We start from the raw sequence: 19,094 nt of genomic DNA on the forward strand, positions 1-19,094 counted from the left end.
CTACAACACAGATGAACCTTGAATAAATTGTGCTAAGTGAAAAAAGCAAATCGCCAAAAAAGACAAACACTGTAGGGTTCCACTCATGTGAGGTAGCTAGAGTAGTTAAATTCATGGAGACAAAAGGTGGAATGGTGGTTTCCAGGGCCTGGGTGGAGGGGAGAGTAGGGAGTTAGTGTTTAGTAAGTAAGGACTTTCAGTTTTGCAAGATGAAAGCAGCTCTGGAGATGGATGGTGGTGACGGTTGCACAACAATGTACTTAATACCACTGTACACTTAAAAAAAATGAGTAAGATGGTAAATTTTATGTTATGTGTATTTTACCACAATGAAAAATAATTTTTAAAAATGATAATGAGATGTCATTTTAAGTTTCCCTATTGGTAAAGCTCACAAGTTAGAAAACATGCTATGTTGGCAAAAACCTATGTGAAAATAAGCATGTCCGTGTTTGTTGCAGGGGACCATAAACATACAATCTTAGGGGAGAACAATTTTTCAATGTCTTTGAAGGTTAAAGTTGCAATTTGGTCCTTAGATCAAGCCATTTCTACTTCTAGAAAGATAGCTTACCCTCACATAAGTATTTTGGCATATGATCAAGGTTTTCATTGTAGCAGAATACTGGAAACCCTTAAATGTCCATTTATAGAGGCTGGCAAAATAAATTATTGTCATCCAATAGAAGACAATAGAATATGCAACGGTTAGAATGAAGATATCCACTACACGCTGATACAGAACAATTTCTGAGGTAGTGGCAACGGTGCAAAATTGTGTATAAATTGCTACCATTTAAAAATCTTTTAAATAAAATGAAAAAAGAATATGGGTAGATGTTTCCATTTTGTTTTTGTCTAAAATAACTGCAAGTAGAGGCAAGAAGCTATGAACAGGTAGCAGTGGGGGAAACTAGACAGCTAGCACACCGGGTTGGGAGAAAGAACTGCTTTCCACTCTTTATCACCTGTACCTTTTAAATTTAGGTATGTGCAGGTATGATCTATTCAAAATTTTTTGACTGAAGAAAGAGGGTATAGTCTAGAAAGGAAGAAACCTAACAGACACTTTTAGCCCCAAGCTCTGTGCTGAGTACTTTGGGAGCAGAGGACAGGTGTCTAGCATAGCCCAAAGGGATCAGGAATGGCTTCTAGACAAGCCACCCCCAAGGAAGAAATTTCTGCTATTGGATCACAAATAGTTGCGCATCTTCTCCTGAGCATTGGTTTGTTTTATCCTAATGAACAGATCTGTAAACTAATTCACCAATTAGATTTTCATTTTTACGTTGGCTGTTGAAAGGCTATAGGCCAAACTTGTGACCTGAACCACGCAGGGTGGGCAGATTTCTAAATGCCAAGCGTTTAGCGCTGGACTTGTACCAGGCTCCATTTTATATTCTTACATTTGGTTTGCTTCTTAGCTGTTTCTAATTTTGGTCATTTTCCCTTATCCTATGCTTCCCTGTAAGCCACTATAGCCTTTTTGGTCTAAGTTGGGGTAAGCGGGTGAGTCAAGAAAGAGGGAGGGAAAGAAGAGAGCATAGAAGTTAATAAGCAGTGCCTGCTGTTCTCCTTGGCTCCATCATGCTCTCAAAGTGGGGTCCTTACACCAGCAACAGCAGCATCACCTACCTGTGAGTTAGACACAGGTTTTACTGAGCTTATTACATCAGAATCTCTGTGGACAAGGCCCAGATAACTGCTTTAACATGATCTTCCAGAAGATTTTTACACATGGTAAAGTTGGAGAATCACAGGGAAACCAAAGGCAAGTTGATTTCTAAACGTAAATACTCTTCATTTGTCCCATCATATCCATTGTCTCGGGCAACCTAAGTAATGCCAGCTACTCCAATAAACAATCCCCCAAATTTCATAGCTTAACACAATAGAAGTTTATGTTTTCCTCACTTTAGGGTGGAAAGAACTGTTTTGTTAATTTGTTCACCAATCCAGATTCCTTTCATAGTGAGGCTTTGCCATCCTCTAGGGCCTTGCACTCCTCCTCTGGATTCTCTGCGTCCAAGAAGGCAAGAGAGGAAGGAAAGAGAGAGAAGGCTTTAGTGGCAGGTCTGGAAGTAACACCAGTCTTTTCTGCCTACAATTCCATTGGCCAGAACCCAAACACATGGGCCACCTAACTGCAGGTGAGGCTGGGATGTAGGGCTTATCTGTGGAGCTAGGAGGAAGAGGAAATGGCCTTGGTGAATATATAGCATGATCTCTGCTACGCACCGGGGCCTAAGTGAATCCCAAACTCTATTTGTCATATTTTGGTTTTCAGTCATTTTCTAATCAAGTTTTATCTTTTCTTTTTTTTTTTTTTAAACTCTAGCACTATGGGACTGAATAACATTCTCTTTGTGATGACCCTCCTGCTCTATGGTAAGAACCTTTTGGCTTTGTAAAGTCCTAGAATCCTTCTATGTTTACCAATGAGTTGGCTACCACAAGCCCAGTCCTGAGACTTGGTAGGTTTTACTTATTTCTATCCAGTGTAGCCTAATACCACATGCCAAAAAAAGACTTTCCTGGAGAAGAAGTAAGCATCATGCTAGAGAACAGGTATTTCAGCTGATCGCAGGTCTAGCCTAGAGGGGATGCAACCCTCTGTACACCCTTCTCCTCTGCCATCTTACACCCATGTGGCACTAGATGCACAAAGTAGGGTAGACTGGCCTGTCCAGCAGCACTTAGGGAGCTGGGGGGAAGGCCCCTGCTCTGACACCTCTGAGGCTTAACTTTTTAGCTCCACACACACTTCCTTCTGGTCTTCTCTGTTCCCATTCCTGGCATTCTCAGGCTTTTAGGAAATGGGTGACGGGCTTCTAAAAACCTTTCATTAGGGAACATTGGTTTCCATGTTCCCTACCTTCTCTCTCACCCTGCACAGCCTTCCCTACCAGCCCATGCCCATAGATCACAGTTGCCCCTGCTTACTGGGGGGATCAAGGAGCCCAGCCCTGCTACTCCCTACTTCAGTGACCTTCAGCTAGTCGCATCAGCTGATTCACCATGAACTGAATGAAGCTGCGGTTCAGGGTTTCTCACTTAGACAAGCTCTTTCCAAAGTCCCCTCCAAGCCCTAGACATGGTCACATGTCTTATTCTTTGATAAAATCTCCGTTAAGTATATTTTAACCACAATATTAAAACCACTATCTCTTTCCACTGTGACTTTTCTCTCCATGACATTCTCCTTCTGTTGGGTGGTACTGTAGTGGCCATGGGCATTTTGTATTTGAATTCTATATTCTATCTCTTAAAGAGCACCCCCCTCCCCACAAAAAAGAAGTTTTAGAAGAGTCACTCTCACAAAAACTCAGATCTTCCCTGTTTGCTGCTCCTCTCTGAGTTTCAGTTTCTTCATCTATAGCTGGGGTTGGTTGAGGTTCCTGCACACACCCTGTGACTAGGCGCCTTTGGTTTTTCCTCTTCTGCCCCTTCCTGCTGTTCATCTTCCCCGCCCTCAATACTGAGAGAGAAGACATCCCAATTTTGAGGGGGGGGCGGCAGACTGGGAGGGTGAGCTAAGCTTGAGCTCCGCCACAGCAGCAGACAGGCTGCCCCTGACTAACTGGCCTGCCCATGGGTTCACCTCCTCCAGGTGGCTACACACTAGGCCTTTGCTGTGTGTGATGAGGGGTCAAGGCTCTAGGGAGAGATGCTCTCTCTGATTCATGCTGCCTGGGACAGGCCTTTTGCGATTTCTGTTTTCTGCTTAGCTCCTTGGAGCTTGTTGAGTCCATGAATGTGGTCTCTAGATGTGCTAACTGACCAGTTCAGTGATATAGGTCAGAACAGTAGTTTCTACTTCCCATGGCCAATGACCTGCTAACTTTAGCTCTTGAGGAAGAAGACTCTATGTGTGAGGAAGGGGATAAGACAAGGCTCTGGAGAACATTGTCCAGCAGGAAGCCCGTCCCATTCCACTCCCTATTCTATTTGCTTGACAAGTACGTAGATGTAGCACTTACTTTGTGCCAGGTACTGTTCTAAGCATTTTATAAATAAATAATAACTCATTTAAACAACACAATAACTTGCTGCGTTAGGTCTTTTTTTTTTATTGGAGTTCGATTTGCCAACATATAGCATAACACCCAGTGCTCATCCCATCAAGTGCCCTCCTCAGTGCCCATCACCTAGGCACCCCATCCCCCTACCCTCTTCCCCTTCTGCAACCCTTGGTTTGTTTCCCAGAGTTAGGAGTCTCTCATGTTCTGTCTCCCTCTCTGATATTTCCCACTCATTTTCACCCCTTTCCCCTTTATTCCCTTTCACTATTTTTTATATTCCCCAAATGAATGAGACCATATAATTTTTTGTCCTTCTCTGATTGACTTATTTCACTCGCTGCTTTAGGTCTCATTATGATTCACCATTTTATAGATGTGGAAACTAAGGCCCAGAGAGGTTAAGTAGTTTGTCTAAGATCAACACAGCTAATGAGTAGCAGGGCTTATACTCACCACACAGTATAGAATCAGTATCTGTTCATTAACCTTCACATTATGCTGCTTCTCCTAACTCTTGCTTGTGAACTATTCATAAGTGGTGGTAGGATTTGTTGCTTGGAGACCCAAGCAACTTTGGTGGATGTCGCTTATTCCTCAGCCAAGTTCACAAGCTCCACACGAGCAGTCCTTCACCTTCCCTGCAGCCAACACCTCATCTGCCCCTAATGCATGGGCCCCCACCCTTCTCATTGCAGTGATCAACCCAGCTCTTATGACTTGGAGGAAAATGAAGAAAAATGGCTTAGAAACAAATTTTTACAAAAGTCTATTACCATTTTCCCCCGAACTTTCTGACTCTGCACACTGAAAGTGAGACTAAAGCTGAGAAGCCCTATCAAAACTGAGTCCAGATGTCACTTTTGCCCTTGCCTTGCCTCTGAAGTTTCAAAGTGCCCTGCCTGGATACTCTTTAGCCTCAGAAAAGAGAATTACCAATATTGAAACCATGAAAATAACCTCCCCAAATGGTAGCTACTTAAGTTTTATGACATAGAAGAATAAGTGACTATCTATTTGGCAGTATAAATTTCAATACTGGGATAAGAAATGGTGATATCAGATTAGAATATCACATTGCCAATACTTTACAAGCTATTAAAAACAGCAACAATGAGAAAAACAACAAAAACAGATACCATTCTTTCTTAAAGAAAGAAAGAAAGAAAAGAATCAACTTGAATTTTATCTTTCTTCTTAAGACACATCTCTGCTTACTGGGCTGATGAGCACTGACCTGGCCATAGGCAGGCATCCAAGGGAAGAAAGGAGATGCAATTGGCCCAGTTAATCCATAGCAAAAATGCAGAGCTGAATAATTCATTTGATGGCCTACATAAAACAGTGCATCAAAATAATTCTGTTTTTCGTCTCCCCCATATGTTCTGTGTCCTCCCTCAGGGAAATTAGACATTCTAGTTGCTGCCCCTGCCCTTGAGGGGCTTAAGACTGAAAAGGGCAGGTGGGCCTTGCAGAATCAGGCCTTACAATTTCTGCTTTGTTTATTTATAAAGCTAAAGCAATTTCTAAGTGCCACTTGCAGAGGTACCTTTACCTGTCAAGTTCTGTTTGCTGCTATCCTAGCACCTCTGGAACTCTTTAAAGACGGAGCCAGAGTAGTGTTTGGAAAATCACTTGTTCACACATCACAAGGGAATTTCTTTCTAGTTTGACTTTTGATGGTGGCTCTCTTATTGTCTGGGGGTTGTCTGAGTCATAGTGCTTCCCATTTCTCTTGAACAATACCTCTGGTTCAATGAACGTACCTAGAATGTAGCTGAAAATCTTTCTTCACTTTAAAATTCACATAAAATTAGCTCAACTCATTCCACATCTTATGGAAAGGTCCACTGTTTCCCCCCAGATTTTTGCAGGTTTCTAGTGGATGATTACATAGAGATTATGCTTATATGGTTACTTTTACTCCTATTTCCTGCTACTGTCAATAGTGGTCACTAAAATCACCTCCTGGAAGTGAACTTAATTCCAAAATTCCCAAAGAATTGTCATGAAGCCTAATAGTTCTCCTATTGGAGTCACTCCTTCGTGTTAAGCTACTGTTTCAGGGTCTTTTGAAATACATGTATGCTACCCAAATAGGGAGTATCTTACCCCCAAAATAATTAATCGTTTTAGTAGAATGCTTAGTAAGTTCCAAAGAATATGGGCTGTCAGCCATGATAATTTCGTGGAAGATAGTTACTGAATAGGAAAAGTGTAGGGTTGTTTGGAAGCAAGAATGAAACTGGGAACAGAGAATTTTTCTAAGCATGGGTTTATTTTAATTTATCTCGCTTAGTACTTAGAATGCACTTTTGATCTGAGGATTCATGTCCTGATCAATTTGAAAGGGAATACAAGAGGCTTCAACAGTAGATCGATTCTTTCAGAAAGGAGCAAGAGTCTGAGAGACCGTAGTTTATTTTTCCTTTGTGAGAGATCTTAATACTATTTCCAGAATCTATATCTCTGGACTGTGGGCCCCCCGGGACTGTTGAGATTTGTGGAAACAAAAACAAACACGTGTAGCCTTTACTATATAGGCAAAATTTTATCTCTGGAGCTGATCTATTCCACAGAGGTGACCCCCTTATATTGCCAGGCCCAGACTCAAGTTGCAGAACCTCAAAACTATGAATACATTTTTAACATCCTCTAGGACTACTCATTCTTGGTTTCATTTTCACCTTCTTTCATTTTTTTCTTCTTACAGATGTCTCTATTAAAAAGTATTCAACACCTTTCTCCATTTAAAAATCACTTTTCTGGTTCTTACTATAAAACAACAGACAAGAGAGTAAAAATACTTATATATAGTTATGATCACAATATATGTGCAAATCTCTGAATATGTTTTACTCAGTATTGTTTCATACACACTTTCTAAAGTTTCTTTTTTTTTCTTTCTAAAGTTTCTAAAGGATTTTCATTTTTATGATTTTTGTAATTGCATTAGTCCATTGAATTGAACATATCATTTTGCTTTCTTTTGTGTGTATGTGTGTGTGTTTTATTCAGTTAGAAGTTATGGCCCCATTGTCTTCTTTGGTTGCCAAGGAGGTTTCAATCTAATTGTCATTCTTTTGTAGGTGCTCTTTTTTTAGTTTTTTTAAAGAATGAGTTTGTAAGTTTGAAAAAATCTTTTATGCTTTATATTTAGCAGCTTTACCACAATATTTCTAGGTATGGATATATTTTCATTTATCTTGCTTGGTACTCAGAATGCACTTTTGATCTGAGGGCTCATGTCCTGCACAATTGGAATATTCACAATCTTTATCTCTTCAGCTATTGTTTATCTACGATTCCCTCCATTCTTTCCTTCAAGAAACTCTAGAACTTCTCAAACTAACTGTTTGTGACTCTTAATCGGTTTGTCCACAGTTTTACTTCTTTCTCTCTGCAGCATGCCAACCAAGGGTCATGTGGATCAGCATAAACAGGAGTGGGGGCCGGGCACGGGGGTCTTCTCATTGTTGAGAGAGCCCAGAACAAAAGGTTCTAGCAGTGTTAAGGACCTGGGGTAGGAGTAGGGAAGAAAGATGAGGGAACATAATGAATCATCATGAAGAAAAGTGTCTTCCGGGCTCTCTTTCCTCCCTATCATGAGGAGGCCTCAGCAGAGGCACCTGAAGAAGACCTCTACTCAAGTCTTCAAACAAAAAAATCATGGAATGAAGGTGCCTGGGCTATGAATGTAAATATGTGAATAGGCATGACTGGCCACAGATCTTGAGTTTTGATTACAACTCCTGTCAGAGACTACTGTGCATGGGCTGTGCACTATGTCTCGTATGGGGAGAATAGTTTTCCCCCATGAGGCCCGATAGGTAAAACCTTTGTAATTGCTTAGGGTCAGGGCTAAAAAAATTAACATAGGTTTTTTTAACTAGAAGCTAGATTCCTCAGGAGACAATAACCAACCATCATGTCAGGTCATGATAAGTACTCTGATAAAAAATAAGTCAATGTAAGGAATAAGTAATGACAAGGATGCTATCTTGGTCAGAGTAATCTCCTTAGCAGGTAGTATTTTATGAGAGACTTATATGAAGTGAAGAAATAACTATGAGATTTTATGGAGGAAGAGCCTTCTAGGTGGAGGGCTCGATATGGGAAAAGGCCTTGAGATAGAGTGTGTTTGCCTTTTGAAGGAATGATGAGGAAGCCAATGTAGTTGGAGCTGAGTGAGAGAAAGAGGTTTGAAAGGTACTGGGGACCAGATTACGTGAGACCTTTGAGACCAGGGAAGGATTTTGTATTTCATTCTCAGTGGGATGGGAAAGGATTTAGATTTAATTTTCAGTGTAGTGGGAAGTCATCAGGGACTTCTGAACAGGAGAATTATGTCATCTGAGATATATTTTAAAGAATTATTTGGGCTTGAGGAACTAGACCTGGGGACAAGGATGAAAGTAGGCAATTAAGAGGCAATTGCCATTATCCAATCAAGCTGTAATGGAGGCTTGGCCAAGGTTAGTATCTGCAGACCCAGTGAGAAATATTCCAACTCATGATCTATGTCTGTGGGGCAGAAGAATTGATGGAGTAGTGGTAGGAGAAGAAATGAAAGGAAAAGACAAGAGATGAGGGTAATAAGGTGAGGCGCTTGGTATTGAGAGTTTTTAGGAATGTAGAGTAGCACTTTGGTCTGGGGTCTGGTCCAAGGAGGAGATGGCTGGGGCAGAGTAGGCAACAAGACCATTGGAGGGGGAGAGGACAAGAAAGTGAGAGGCTCAGTATTGTGTGCATGAGGCTGAAACCACCTAGACAGGGGCAGTGAAGGAGAAGGCAGATAAGACAGCTGCAGCAAGCCAGATACCCAGACCTTTAGTGAAGTAGCCATGAGGGTTTGTGGGTGCTATAGTCTGATGACTTGTACTTTGAAGGGGCTGAGGTGTTTTTTTTTTAACATATAATGATGTGTTTTCCATTTTCCATTATATGATGCTTTATAAATCTTAATAGATCATATTTCATAAAAGTTAGAGTATATTTTTACAATTTTACTAAGCATATATAGACATGCATAATATATAAATATACAGATAATTATCTATTATAGATGATTATCTAGAGTAGCATAGATATATTTATATAGATAATAGGATATATAGTAAGCTTGAAATGAAAACAAAGCTAGTCTTAGCAGAAATATCATGTAGGCCATGAACACTTCTGTAGAACCGTCCCTGCTCTACAACAGAGGATGGCTCTTGAGTTTACTATTAAAGAAAAAAAAGTACTAGATGACACTTGTTAAAGCACAGTAAAGAAGACTTTATCCAAGGGGGTTAGAGTGCTTTTGAGATAGGCATAGGGTGCTGCAAAGGGTTTTTACAATGGGGGAGAGATATTTGGCTCAACTCCAAATATAGCATGGGAGGTGGGAATTTCTAGCCAAGGAAAGAAGTGGGGCAGGGTTGGGGGCGGTCAGCGGATAGAAAATTACTAAAGGGAAACAAGGATAAGGAGGGATTCCACCCAAACCACTTTAACAGCATTCTTGCTAAGGACAGTCCAGGATCATCAGACATTACTTGGGGGATGATGGAGGATGAGGAATTTGATCAGATACTCAAGCATAATCAAATAGCAAAGTTGGGTATTCTGGTTAAACTGGGTTCTAAGCAGGGTTCTTGCTAAAACTGGGTTTTATAAAGGTAGATGGGCCTAGGAGTGGATCAGGAGTCTGAATTAATTTTGATTAAACAAAGAGTCTTTGTCATATTTAAAAGATAATGTCTCCAAGATCTCTGGATAAATACAAAACCCCTTTTCTCTGGTTGCTCTTTTCTTTGCTTCATACTGTCTCCCTCTCCCTTCTCTTGCCCATATCAGAGTTCAGCTCTAGTTATAGTTCTACATCTCCTCAGCCACATCTGTGCAGACCCTCTCTTGGGGGTCTCTTCTACAGATGATTCAAATAATTACTGACAACAGCAAAGAGGGGAAGCTTTCACTGAGATGAAGCTTAGGGGAGAAAGAGAGTATCTGCTGCTATGTAAACAGCAGTATCCAGCAGACAGTTGAATGTAGATATTTGGAACCCTAGTCAAAATGATTGGCTGGAGATAAGCATCTGTGAATTATTAGCTTATATGTGGCAGTTGAATCCATGGGAATAGAGGAGAAAAACCAGAAAAGTGGAGAGTTGGGGCAGCCTGGGTGGCTTAGCAGTTTAGCACCGCCTTCAGCCCAGGGCGTGATCCTGGAGACCTGGGATTGAGTCCCATGTCAGCCTCCCTACATGGAGACTGCTTCTCCCTCTGCCTGTGTCTCTGCCTCTCTCTCTCTCTCTCTCTCTGTGTCTCTCATGAGTAAACAAATAAAATCTTAAAAAAAAAAAAAGTGGAGAGTTGGGAGAAGATTGAGAACAGGCAACAGAGATAATCAGCATTTAAGGAATGATCAGAGAAAACTGACAAGGAGGTCAGAAAATGGGAAAGAGAGTTTCCAGAAGGAGATAAGCCCAACACTGTGATATTCAACAGAGTGGTCAAATGACATGAGGTCTGAAAAGAGCTCTGAATTTGGCATTGGTGGAAAGTCACTGACAACCTTTGGGAAGGAAGTTTTGGCAGAGAAACAGAGGACAGAGGCTGGGGATAGAGGCAGCCACTTAATCTTTCAGGGACTTTGACTATAAAAGAAAAAGAAACTAAAAGCAATAGGAAAGAGAACTGTCGAAGTAACTGTGATGAGGAAGGGAGAGGGTAGTAAGTAGGGTAACCAGCCCATGGGATGGGTCCAGATTTGTAATATCATCAAACCTAAACAATTGAGTAATTTCATCCAGTATTGCCCAAACATTTTAGTTTTAAGAATAAATATGTAGATCGAAAGTGAAGTGTTCTTAGGATGAATTCTTCACAAAGGAGCAAGTTTATTGGCAAGAGAAAGAATGATTGGAAAGGTATACTATTGCTGTGCTATCTAATATGATAGCCACTAGCCACATGTGGCTATTTATATTTTAAATAATTAAAATTTTAAAAGATTAAAAATTCACTTTCTCAGTCACACTAGCTACATATCAAGTGCTCAATGTCTACAGTGGCTGGTGACTATCATGCTGGTCAGCACAAATATAGAACATTTCCATCATTGCAGAGAGGCCTGTTGGAAAGCACTGCACTACAGCGCACTACTAAACTGGATAGAGATGAGGTCTTGATGAAGTCAAAGAACAAATATTGGTGGAGTAATAAAGAGCAAATCTTGGAGGAAGATATCTTGTGGACAGAGATGGGTACGTTGAAGTTTAAGATATTAGATGCAGAGTTCTTGGTGAAAAGGTTCAGGGTTATAGTCATGGGAGAGGAGCTGCTGAAATAGTCTGTGGATGAAGATCTTTGGAATGGAAAAGACCAAAGAACTTTGAAGCAAGGTTGTTGGTGAATTTATCCACATGCTGAAATAGTTCAAATTGATAGTAATGGTTGGCTAGAAAGAAGAACCTTACATCTACTGCCAAAAATCCTCAATGAATAAAGAAGTAATGACAAATGATTAGTAGCTAACAGCAGTGAGAGAGGTGGACACATCAAAATGGAAGGGATGTTGTTGCTTAAATCCCTGTGAAGTGTGCTACAACAAGCAGTGACTGAGGACAAGTGGTGTCCTTTAGGTAGGGCCAGATTTCAATAAAAGCATAACCTCGGAGGCAACATTTGATGGAGAGGTTGAAGATGTAGAGGAGTTTATTACAATGGAATGAGATTTCCAGAAGGCCTAGCTTTGAAGGAAGTTTAGTAAATGAGGAAAAATTTATGAATACAGATAACCATAGTAACATAAGAAAAAGATGGTTCTTGAATGTATAAGACATGCATTTGGGGTAGTGGCCAGGGAAGACTGAAGTCCCAGGTATAGTCAGAGATCTCACAAAGTTAGAAGACTACAGGTTTTGTATAACATTCAAACAGTATATTGCTAAGGAACAAACTTTTCTACCTGATCAGGGAGGTGTCTAGATGGATTCTTAAATGCCTAACTCCTGACCTGATCACAGCAACCCGTTATAAATAGATCCAGACCATTTTTATTACCCAAGTACTGGAGATAGTAATTATATCTCCAAGGCCAAGGAGAGAATCTCAATGTGTACCTACCCATGGAGTCCCAGTGGAACCAGTAGCTGGGTGACCTAAGATGTGGAATCATAACAGGGAGGCCTGAAGCTGCTTAGGAAAAATAGACTTTGAGCTAAATCTTCCTCATATCATCAAAGAGAGAATTAGCATGTCTACCAAGTATAGCTCTGAGTGATGTCATGGAAGAAAGTGGTTGGTGAGGAACTATAGAGTGTAAATTGTGAAATATTTTCAGTTCCACTCAAAATGGACCTCAGAGTGATTTCCACCCCAGAATGAGGGGAGAAGGAGGAGGGATAGATAGGAACAAATTTTTCCTATCATTACCTTCTCTGTTCTACTCTGGAGATGGCCAGCAGAGATCCCCTCTTATAGCTTCTGAAGCTGAGCTACCCTTAAAAGGCAGATTCTGACTCAGAGGTGTGTTGGGGGTGGGGGTAGAGATTCCACAGCTCTGACCAGCCCCCTAGTGATGTCCTTGCCTTTAGAACACAGACCACACTTTTGATTTTGGTGAGGAGTGGGGCAGTGAGAATGGGTGTAAGGAAAGCCCTTCTAATCTTTGGGAGGTGGGACCTTAGAGAATTTAGACTGGTCTGTTCTTGGAAAGAGTGGGTGGGAAGGAGAGAATATATTGTGAGGCTCTACAGAGAAACAGTCATAAATCAAGAAGACAGAAGAAGCCAAAGGTCAAGTCATTTCCAGCCCAGAAGGCGTAATCAACCACTAAACAATAACATAACATTGACCATTAACTGGCATAATTTTCAACTATGAGTTTGGTTTCTCCCTTAGGTCATCCTCCCTATTTATATGGCAAATTAGTGATAAAGCCAGAAGGAGTTTCCCCAGAGATACAGCTACTAGAAGCTTTCACAGCAGGTGGCACTCTTACGTTACCATTCAGAATTTAGCAATGAAGTAGCAGGAGCCCCAGGATTGCCTTGTAAGGCAATTGCTGAACACAGTGAATCTTCCTTAGGTTCCCCTTTCACAGTTCCAGGTACTCAGGTGAATTTTCCCACCACCCTCCGATATGTACAGGGACACATCCTGTACATTTGCCGCATTGTATACCTGCCAAGTGCTTCACGGGCTCTAATGAGCACCAATGCAATAGGCAGTGATTTGAACTTGTGTTGACTGTCACAGGTGCCTGGAGTCCTCTTCCCTTAGATTTCAAGACCACCGCCGCCAACCCCCTTGATTATGTGTTCTCACTGGGCCACACCGTGGACAGTTCAGTTTTGCCAAGTGCATGTCACTGTTACTTGGTCCTACTCCCTCTTAGAAGAGAAACCCATTGACCAAATCAATTTAATTTCTCCTACCTCCCTCAAAGAACACCTCAAAGGAAACTCCTCTCATCTCTGTTACCAACCTACCTCCCCTTTCCCCCTTAATGTCAAGGACTCTCCACTGAAGTCTTGAATGATGAAGCTTTATTCAAAACCCACCCTAATATTCTCCCCAGGGCCGCATTTAACTTTGTATTAACTAAGAAACAGTATTTCCCACTAACCCTGCACTTCTCACTCACTACTACTTAATTTCTTGGCCAACCCTCAAGTAATTTTGTGACCCAGAATACATCCTACAAAAGCCCCTATAAATGATCCCATTTAAGGAGTTAGGTGGTACACATCTCTTCCACAAACTTCAGTATGTCCTCAGGGGTGAAAGTCTTTCTCTGAACTCTCCCAGCATGTCCTCCAGGGGTTGTAAAAATTTCCAGTGGCAGTGCATACTGGGAAGAGCAAGTTTCTCATACCGGGGGTTTCCCCAATACTCCAAAAGTACATCCTCACCTTCCCATCTATGATTCATTTCCAGCATCTCATTCATGTACCTTAAATGGTCTCTGACCACCACAATCCCAAAACAACCATCATATTGGCCCAGTTCTCCTTCTGATCCCAGAAAGAGCTTAGCCAGGTCACTGAAAATAGAGGCTTTGGTTGACTGTGTCATCTCCAAACTGTTTTACATCCTTGGGCAAGCTGGCCATGGAAGCAGCATTCAAGAGGAAAGCTCTATAAGGGGAACTCTTTGAATTTCAGAGATCTTACTCAATGTGATACCCAACATAATGAAAGGGGGATATCAAATTTGTTACCATTATCAGAAATCTTTTCACTGTAGCAGGCCAAAGAATAAGGGGATAAGGAGGCGAAGGGTGAGGTTTTGGTGATGGTGTAGAAGTAATGGATCTTGTAACAGCTACAGTGAGGAGAATCAGTATTCAGGGTATAGGAAAGTTCACAGATGGGCTAATGTGTTGTCTAAGTCTGCTGGCTTTTCCTGTTCTGGGATTTAAATTCACAGAACCACAGTATTAGAAAAATTCTTAGAACACTTAGTCTACCCCTTCATTAAACTGAGAGGGAAAGTGAGCCTGTAGTGGCTGCAGTTTGCACAAGGCCCACATTTAGGTAGCAGTGGAGTGAAGACAAAAGTCCCATTCTCCAGATGCCAGTATGTATGCACATTCCAGGGTTTAACACCTAGTTCTTCAGCATCATTACTGATAAGATACCACCTGGGTATTATATAAAGAGAAATGGAGTTGTTTTTTTTCTTCTTCCTTCTTGTTTCTCCCTCCTGTATCTCTACCTTTTCTTTTTTTAGGTGCTGCTTCCATGAAGAGTCAAGCATATTTCAACAAGACTGGAGAACTGCCATGTCATTTTACAAATTCTCAGAACATAAGCCTGGATGAGTTGGTAGTGTTTTGGCAGGACCAGGATAAGCTGGTTCTGTACGAGCTATACAGAGGCAAAGAGAACCCTCAAAATGTTCATCGCAAGTATAAGGGCCGCACAAGCTTTGACAAAGACAATTGGACCCTGAGACTCCATAACATTCAGATCAAGGACAAAGGCTTGTATCAATGTTTCGTTCATCATAAAGGGCCCAAAGGACTCGTTCCCATGCACCAGATGAATTCTGACCTATCAGTGCTTGGTATGTAGTCAATGGCACATTCAGATCCTTGACCTTCTCAGATGAGACTGCAAAGAGCAGAGATATCTGGGGGAGGCGGGTTGAGGAGTGGGGGGTTGGGGATGGTGCGGGTAGAGAAGGCAGGAGACAGCCATTTTGGGGAAGTCTGTTTGAAAGGAATGCAGAGTTTGATGATAGGAAACTGAAAATCCTTCGTATTTGTTATAGTTTGCTTTTGAAGGATAAGAATCTGCTTTGGGGAAAAACTAGAGCTAACTGAACAAAGTTAAGGGAAAACCATGGGTAATTGGGCCATTATTAAGTTCACATAACTATTCAGGCTTCAGATCTCTTTTACATTCATTTTTTTTTCCTTTGGTCCAAGATTTCTCACCCACTAAATCTTTGCCTAGAGCTCCTACCAAAGGTGACAGCTGATTAATTTGGGTTTTTCCTTCAGCCTCCTAGAGGTCACTTATGAGTGGTTTGCTGCCCAACCAAGAGCCCCGTAGACGGAGGGGAAATAACCCAGTGCACATAATCCTCAGACTGACAAATCAGCTTCTCTTTATTTCCAGGCCTTGAAAAGCCTAAATACCACTACAGACTTTTTTTTTATTAGAATGCAGTAAAATTAGTTATTTTTATTTTGATGTACACTGTTAATTTAAAAATATGTATAGATTTATGTAACCACCACTATAAATAGGGCACAAAACATTTCCATCATCCTAAAAAAATTTACTCACACTGTTGCTTTATAATGATACCTTCTCCGTACCCACAACCCCTGTTTTACATCCTACAGTCTTAATCTTTTTGAGAACACCGCATAAATGTATGAAACCTTTAAGACTGGCTTCCTTTATTCAACATAATGCCTTTGGGATTTATCTCAGTTGTCCCGTGTATCAAAAGCCTGTTCCTTGTTATTATTGAGGAGCATTCTATTTTATCCACTCAACCCATGGAAAGACATTGGGATTTTTTTCAGTTTGGTGCTATTATAAATAGCTGCTCTAAACATGTACAAGTTTTTGGGTGAACATAAATTTTCATTTCCCTAAGGCATATACCCAGGTGTGGGATTACCAGGTTCAGGTTAACTTTTGATGAAACTGTAAAAGGCAGATCAACAATGATTCTGAAACCATGAAGTAAAGCAAAGGCAAAAGTAGAAATAGAATGAGGAGCCCTCCCTTTAAGCCTTTTGTGACTCAACGTAGGCTGCAGGACTTTTGGAACATTTTAGCAAGTGATAAATAAGTGTTTTCAAGGTAGGGCCAGATACCACTGAGGAACATGGTATGTTTAGGTGGGACACGATCATTTTTTTATTTTAACAATTTTATGCTTATTTTAATGTATTAGGAAAAGCAATAACTAACTTAGCCAACCTGTGATTTCACAGATATTGCTAAGGAGGCCAAAGTAGCACCCTGACAATCCACCTTCTACAGACCACATGAAGTATAAGCAGAGTACTTAGGTAGCATGTTGATAACAGCAAAACTTAGAAAGATGACATGCAAATCACTTGTTTTAGAGGCAACAAAGTAAATTATAAATTAGTATGTAGAACCTGAAAACTACCCATCAACTATAGAAGAATAACAGGGGATTTGGCTAGCAGAAGGGGCCAGTGATCCTTGACGGACATCAAAATCTGAATGCCAGACCAAGGCGAGAGCAGCTCTGGGTTTACCAAGCTCATACATTTTCCCTGAAAATGGCTGGGTTTGGCCTTCATCTTACAGTATATGATGAAGAAAGTTTGACAGTCATTCCCAAAACCAATATTCTGAACTTCTAAACCCCAAATCCCCTCACCCTCCACAATCCTGCTTGGGTTTCTAGAAGATGTGGCCCAGAGCATGCCAGCACAATGAACTCTGTTGGTATCAGTCCCTTTCTGCTTCCTTAGTCTGGCAAGTTGGAACATACCCCAGCTGGGTTCTAAAGTCAGACCACTTCTCTGTCCCAAGACTCCACTCCTCAGAACAATGGCCTCATTGTGAATCTTTGGTGACTCAACTTCAGCCCTCCTGTCACTCAGAGAGCACCCCCTCCTCCCCTATTTGGGTAAGCAGGAAGTAAGCATGGCCCAAACTCCATTCTTGAAAAATAAATGTGGGGTCATTATGTGGCTCTCACCATGGGCTGAGGCCCACAGTTTAGACACTGAGAGGCTCCCAAGTGCCCCCAGTAAGTTTCCAGATCAGAGCCAGATATTTACAGTTCTCTTTAGATACATTTAAATTTACACTGATTTCTTTTTTTTTTTTTTTTTTGTATCTTTATTCTGCTTTCAGCTAACTTCAGTCAACCTGAAATAATGGTAACTTCTAATAGAACAGAAAATTCTGGCATCATAAATTTGACCTGCTCATCCATACAAGGTTACCCAGAACCCAAGGAGATGTATTTTTTGGTAAAAACCGAGAATTCAAGTACTAAGTATGATACTGTCATGAAGAAATCTCAAAATAATGTCACAGAACTGTACAACGTTTCTATCAGCTTGTCCTTCTCAGTCCCTGAAGCAAGCAATGTGAGCATCTTCTGTGTCCTGCAACTTGAGTCAATGAAGCTTCCCTCCCTACCTTACAATATAGGTAAAGCCGCTTCCCAAGACTATTTCTTTCATCAGATATTATACCCTAATGGTTGAGGAAGATCATTCAGTGTGCCCTGCTTACCAGGGAGCTTCAAACAGGGCCATTTTTGTGGTACTATTAGGAATGAACTAGATGGAGGGCTCCTCTCTTCATCTGAGTGCTGTAGGGTCCTGGAGACTATGAACATACGCTGCACTTGAGAAAGTATGCTGTTAGCCCTGAAACCGACCCAGTCTTTTGGACTACCTTTGGATAGAAGATTCACACACACACACACACACACACACACACACACACACACACACACACCCCACACACACGGTCATCGTCGTCATCATACATACATACATATATACATACAGTACATGCTCTAAGTACAGGACTTTTCTAGATGTTGTTGGCTTCAGGTGTGAAACCTAAAATGTATAAGACATGCTCTCTGCCCTCAAGGACCTTCCAATAGAATCAGAACTCCATGATGTACACACATGGAAAACTGGATTTTAAAAAGACTGAATTGGAATCTAAACCACATCCCACGGAAATATGCAACTAAATTTAAAAACAGGAGTGACTGAAAATCAGTTTTATAGATATTTGGAGGTAGATAGGTTCCTTGAGGGCCAGGGAAGTCTTCCTAAAGGAAATGGGACCTTAAAATACCATAAAAGATAACTGAACTTTAAAAGTATGGTGAAGAGCTGACAGGTATCAGACTTGTGGTTTCCTGAACAGAAAGAAAAATTCTCAGACGCATCCAGGCTTAGAAGGTGAGAGGACCAAAATCAATTAACAGTATTTGATATGGGCACGGGTGTCAAGCAAAGACTAAGAAGCAGAAATTCTCGTGGCATGTTGACAGTGCGTAGTATAGGGTCCAGTCCAGCTGGAGGAAAGGGACAAAACTAAGCAGTGTCTGCTAATAGAAGTAGGACATTTTGAAGTCCTGGCTTTGCCCTGGAGGAAGGGCATCCATATTTGCAACCTCACTTTTGAGGAGCAATAATTGCAAGATTCTCTCCTGGAATAAAGGCATTCTGTACCCTCACGGCCACTATCACTGCTTCTTCTGATCCTGGCCCCTCTCTTCCCACACATCTGCTTTCTGCTAACCTTGGCCCTTTCTCCAATTCTGGCCGTTTGGTTTCTCTCTCCTAAAGCATCCATCCAACTCCTTGTTTCATCCCCTAACTTTGCTGCTTCCTTTCTCTTGGTGTCTCATTGTTCAAACATAACTTGGCCTATGGACACATTCTTTTGGACAGCCCCCGGAGGCAATCCATAGCAGTAAGCTTTACCAGCATGTCAATCCCTGCTCTTGGTACTGATTTCCTTTTGCTGAGACATCTCTGCCTCTGAGAGCCCAATAAGTAGTTAGGCCATACAGCCTGTCCTGGTTGCTCCTACTGAGAGGGCTT

General features: G+C 41.3%; 1 protein-coding gene across 10 annotated transcripts in view; it reads left to right on the forward strand.

Moving 5' to 3' along the window:
• Positions 1-19,094, forward strand: part of CD86 (CD86 molecule) — a 62,800-nt gene that overhangs the window by 29,612 nt on the left and 14,094 nt on the right. For 7 of the 10 annotated variants that reach the window (XM_025990164.2, XM_072724826.1, XM_025990160.2 and 4 more), the window contains exons 2-4: positions 2,339-2,388; positions 14,744-15,079; positions 17,371-17,673. In XM_025990164.2, coding sequence (XP_025845949.1) covers positions 2,339-2,388; positions 14,744-15,079; positions 17,371-17,673 — 689 coding nt within the window. Of the gene's footprint in view, positions 1-1,993; positions 2,151-2,338; positions 2,389-14,743; positions 15,080-17,370; positions 17,674-19,094 lie in introns of all 10 variants that reach the window. The other 3 variants (XM_072724805.1, XM_072724810.1, XM_072724795.1) reach the window with 2 other exon arrangements.

Source organism: Vulpes vulpes, chromosome 1, assembly GCF_048418805.1.
Source record: "Vulpes vulpes isolate BD-2025 chromosome 1, VulVul3, whole genome shotgun sequence".
Classification (NCBI taxonomy): domain Eukaryota; kingdom Metazoa; phylum Chordata; class Mammalia; order Carnivora; family Canidae; genus Vulpes; species Vulpes vulpes.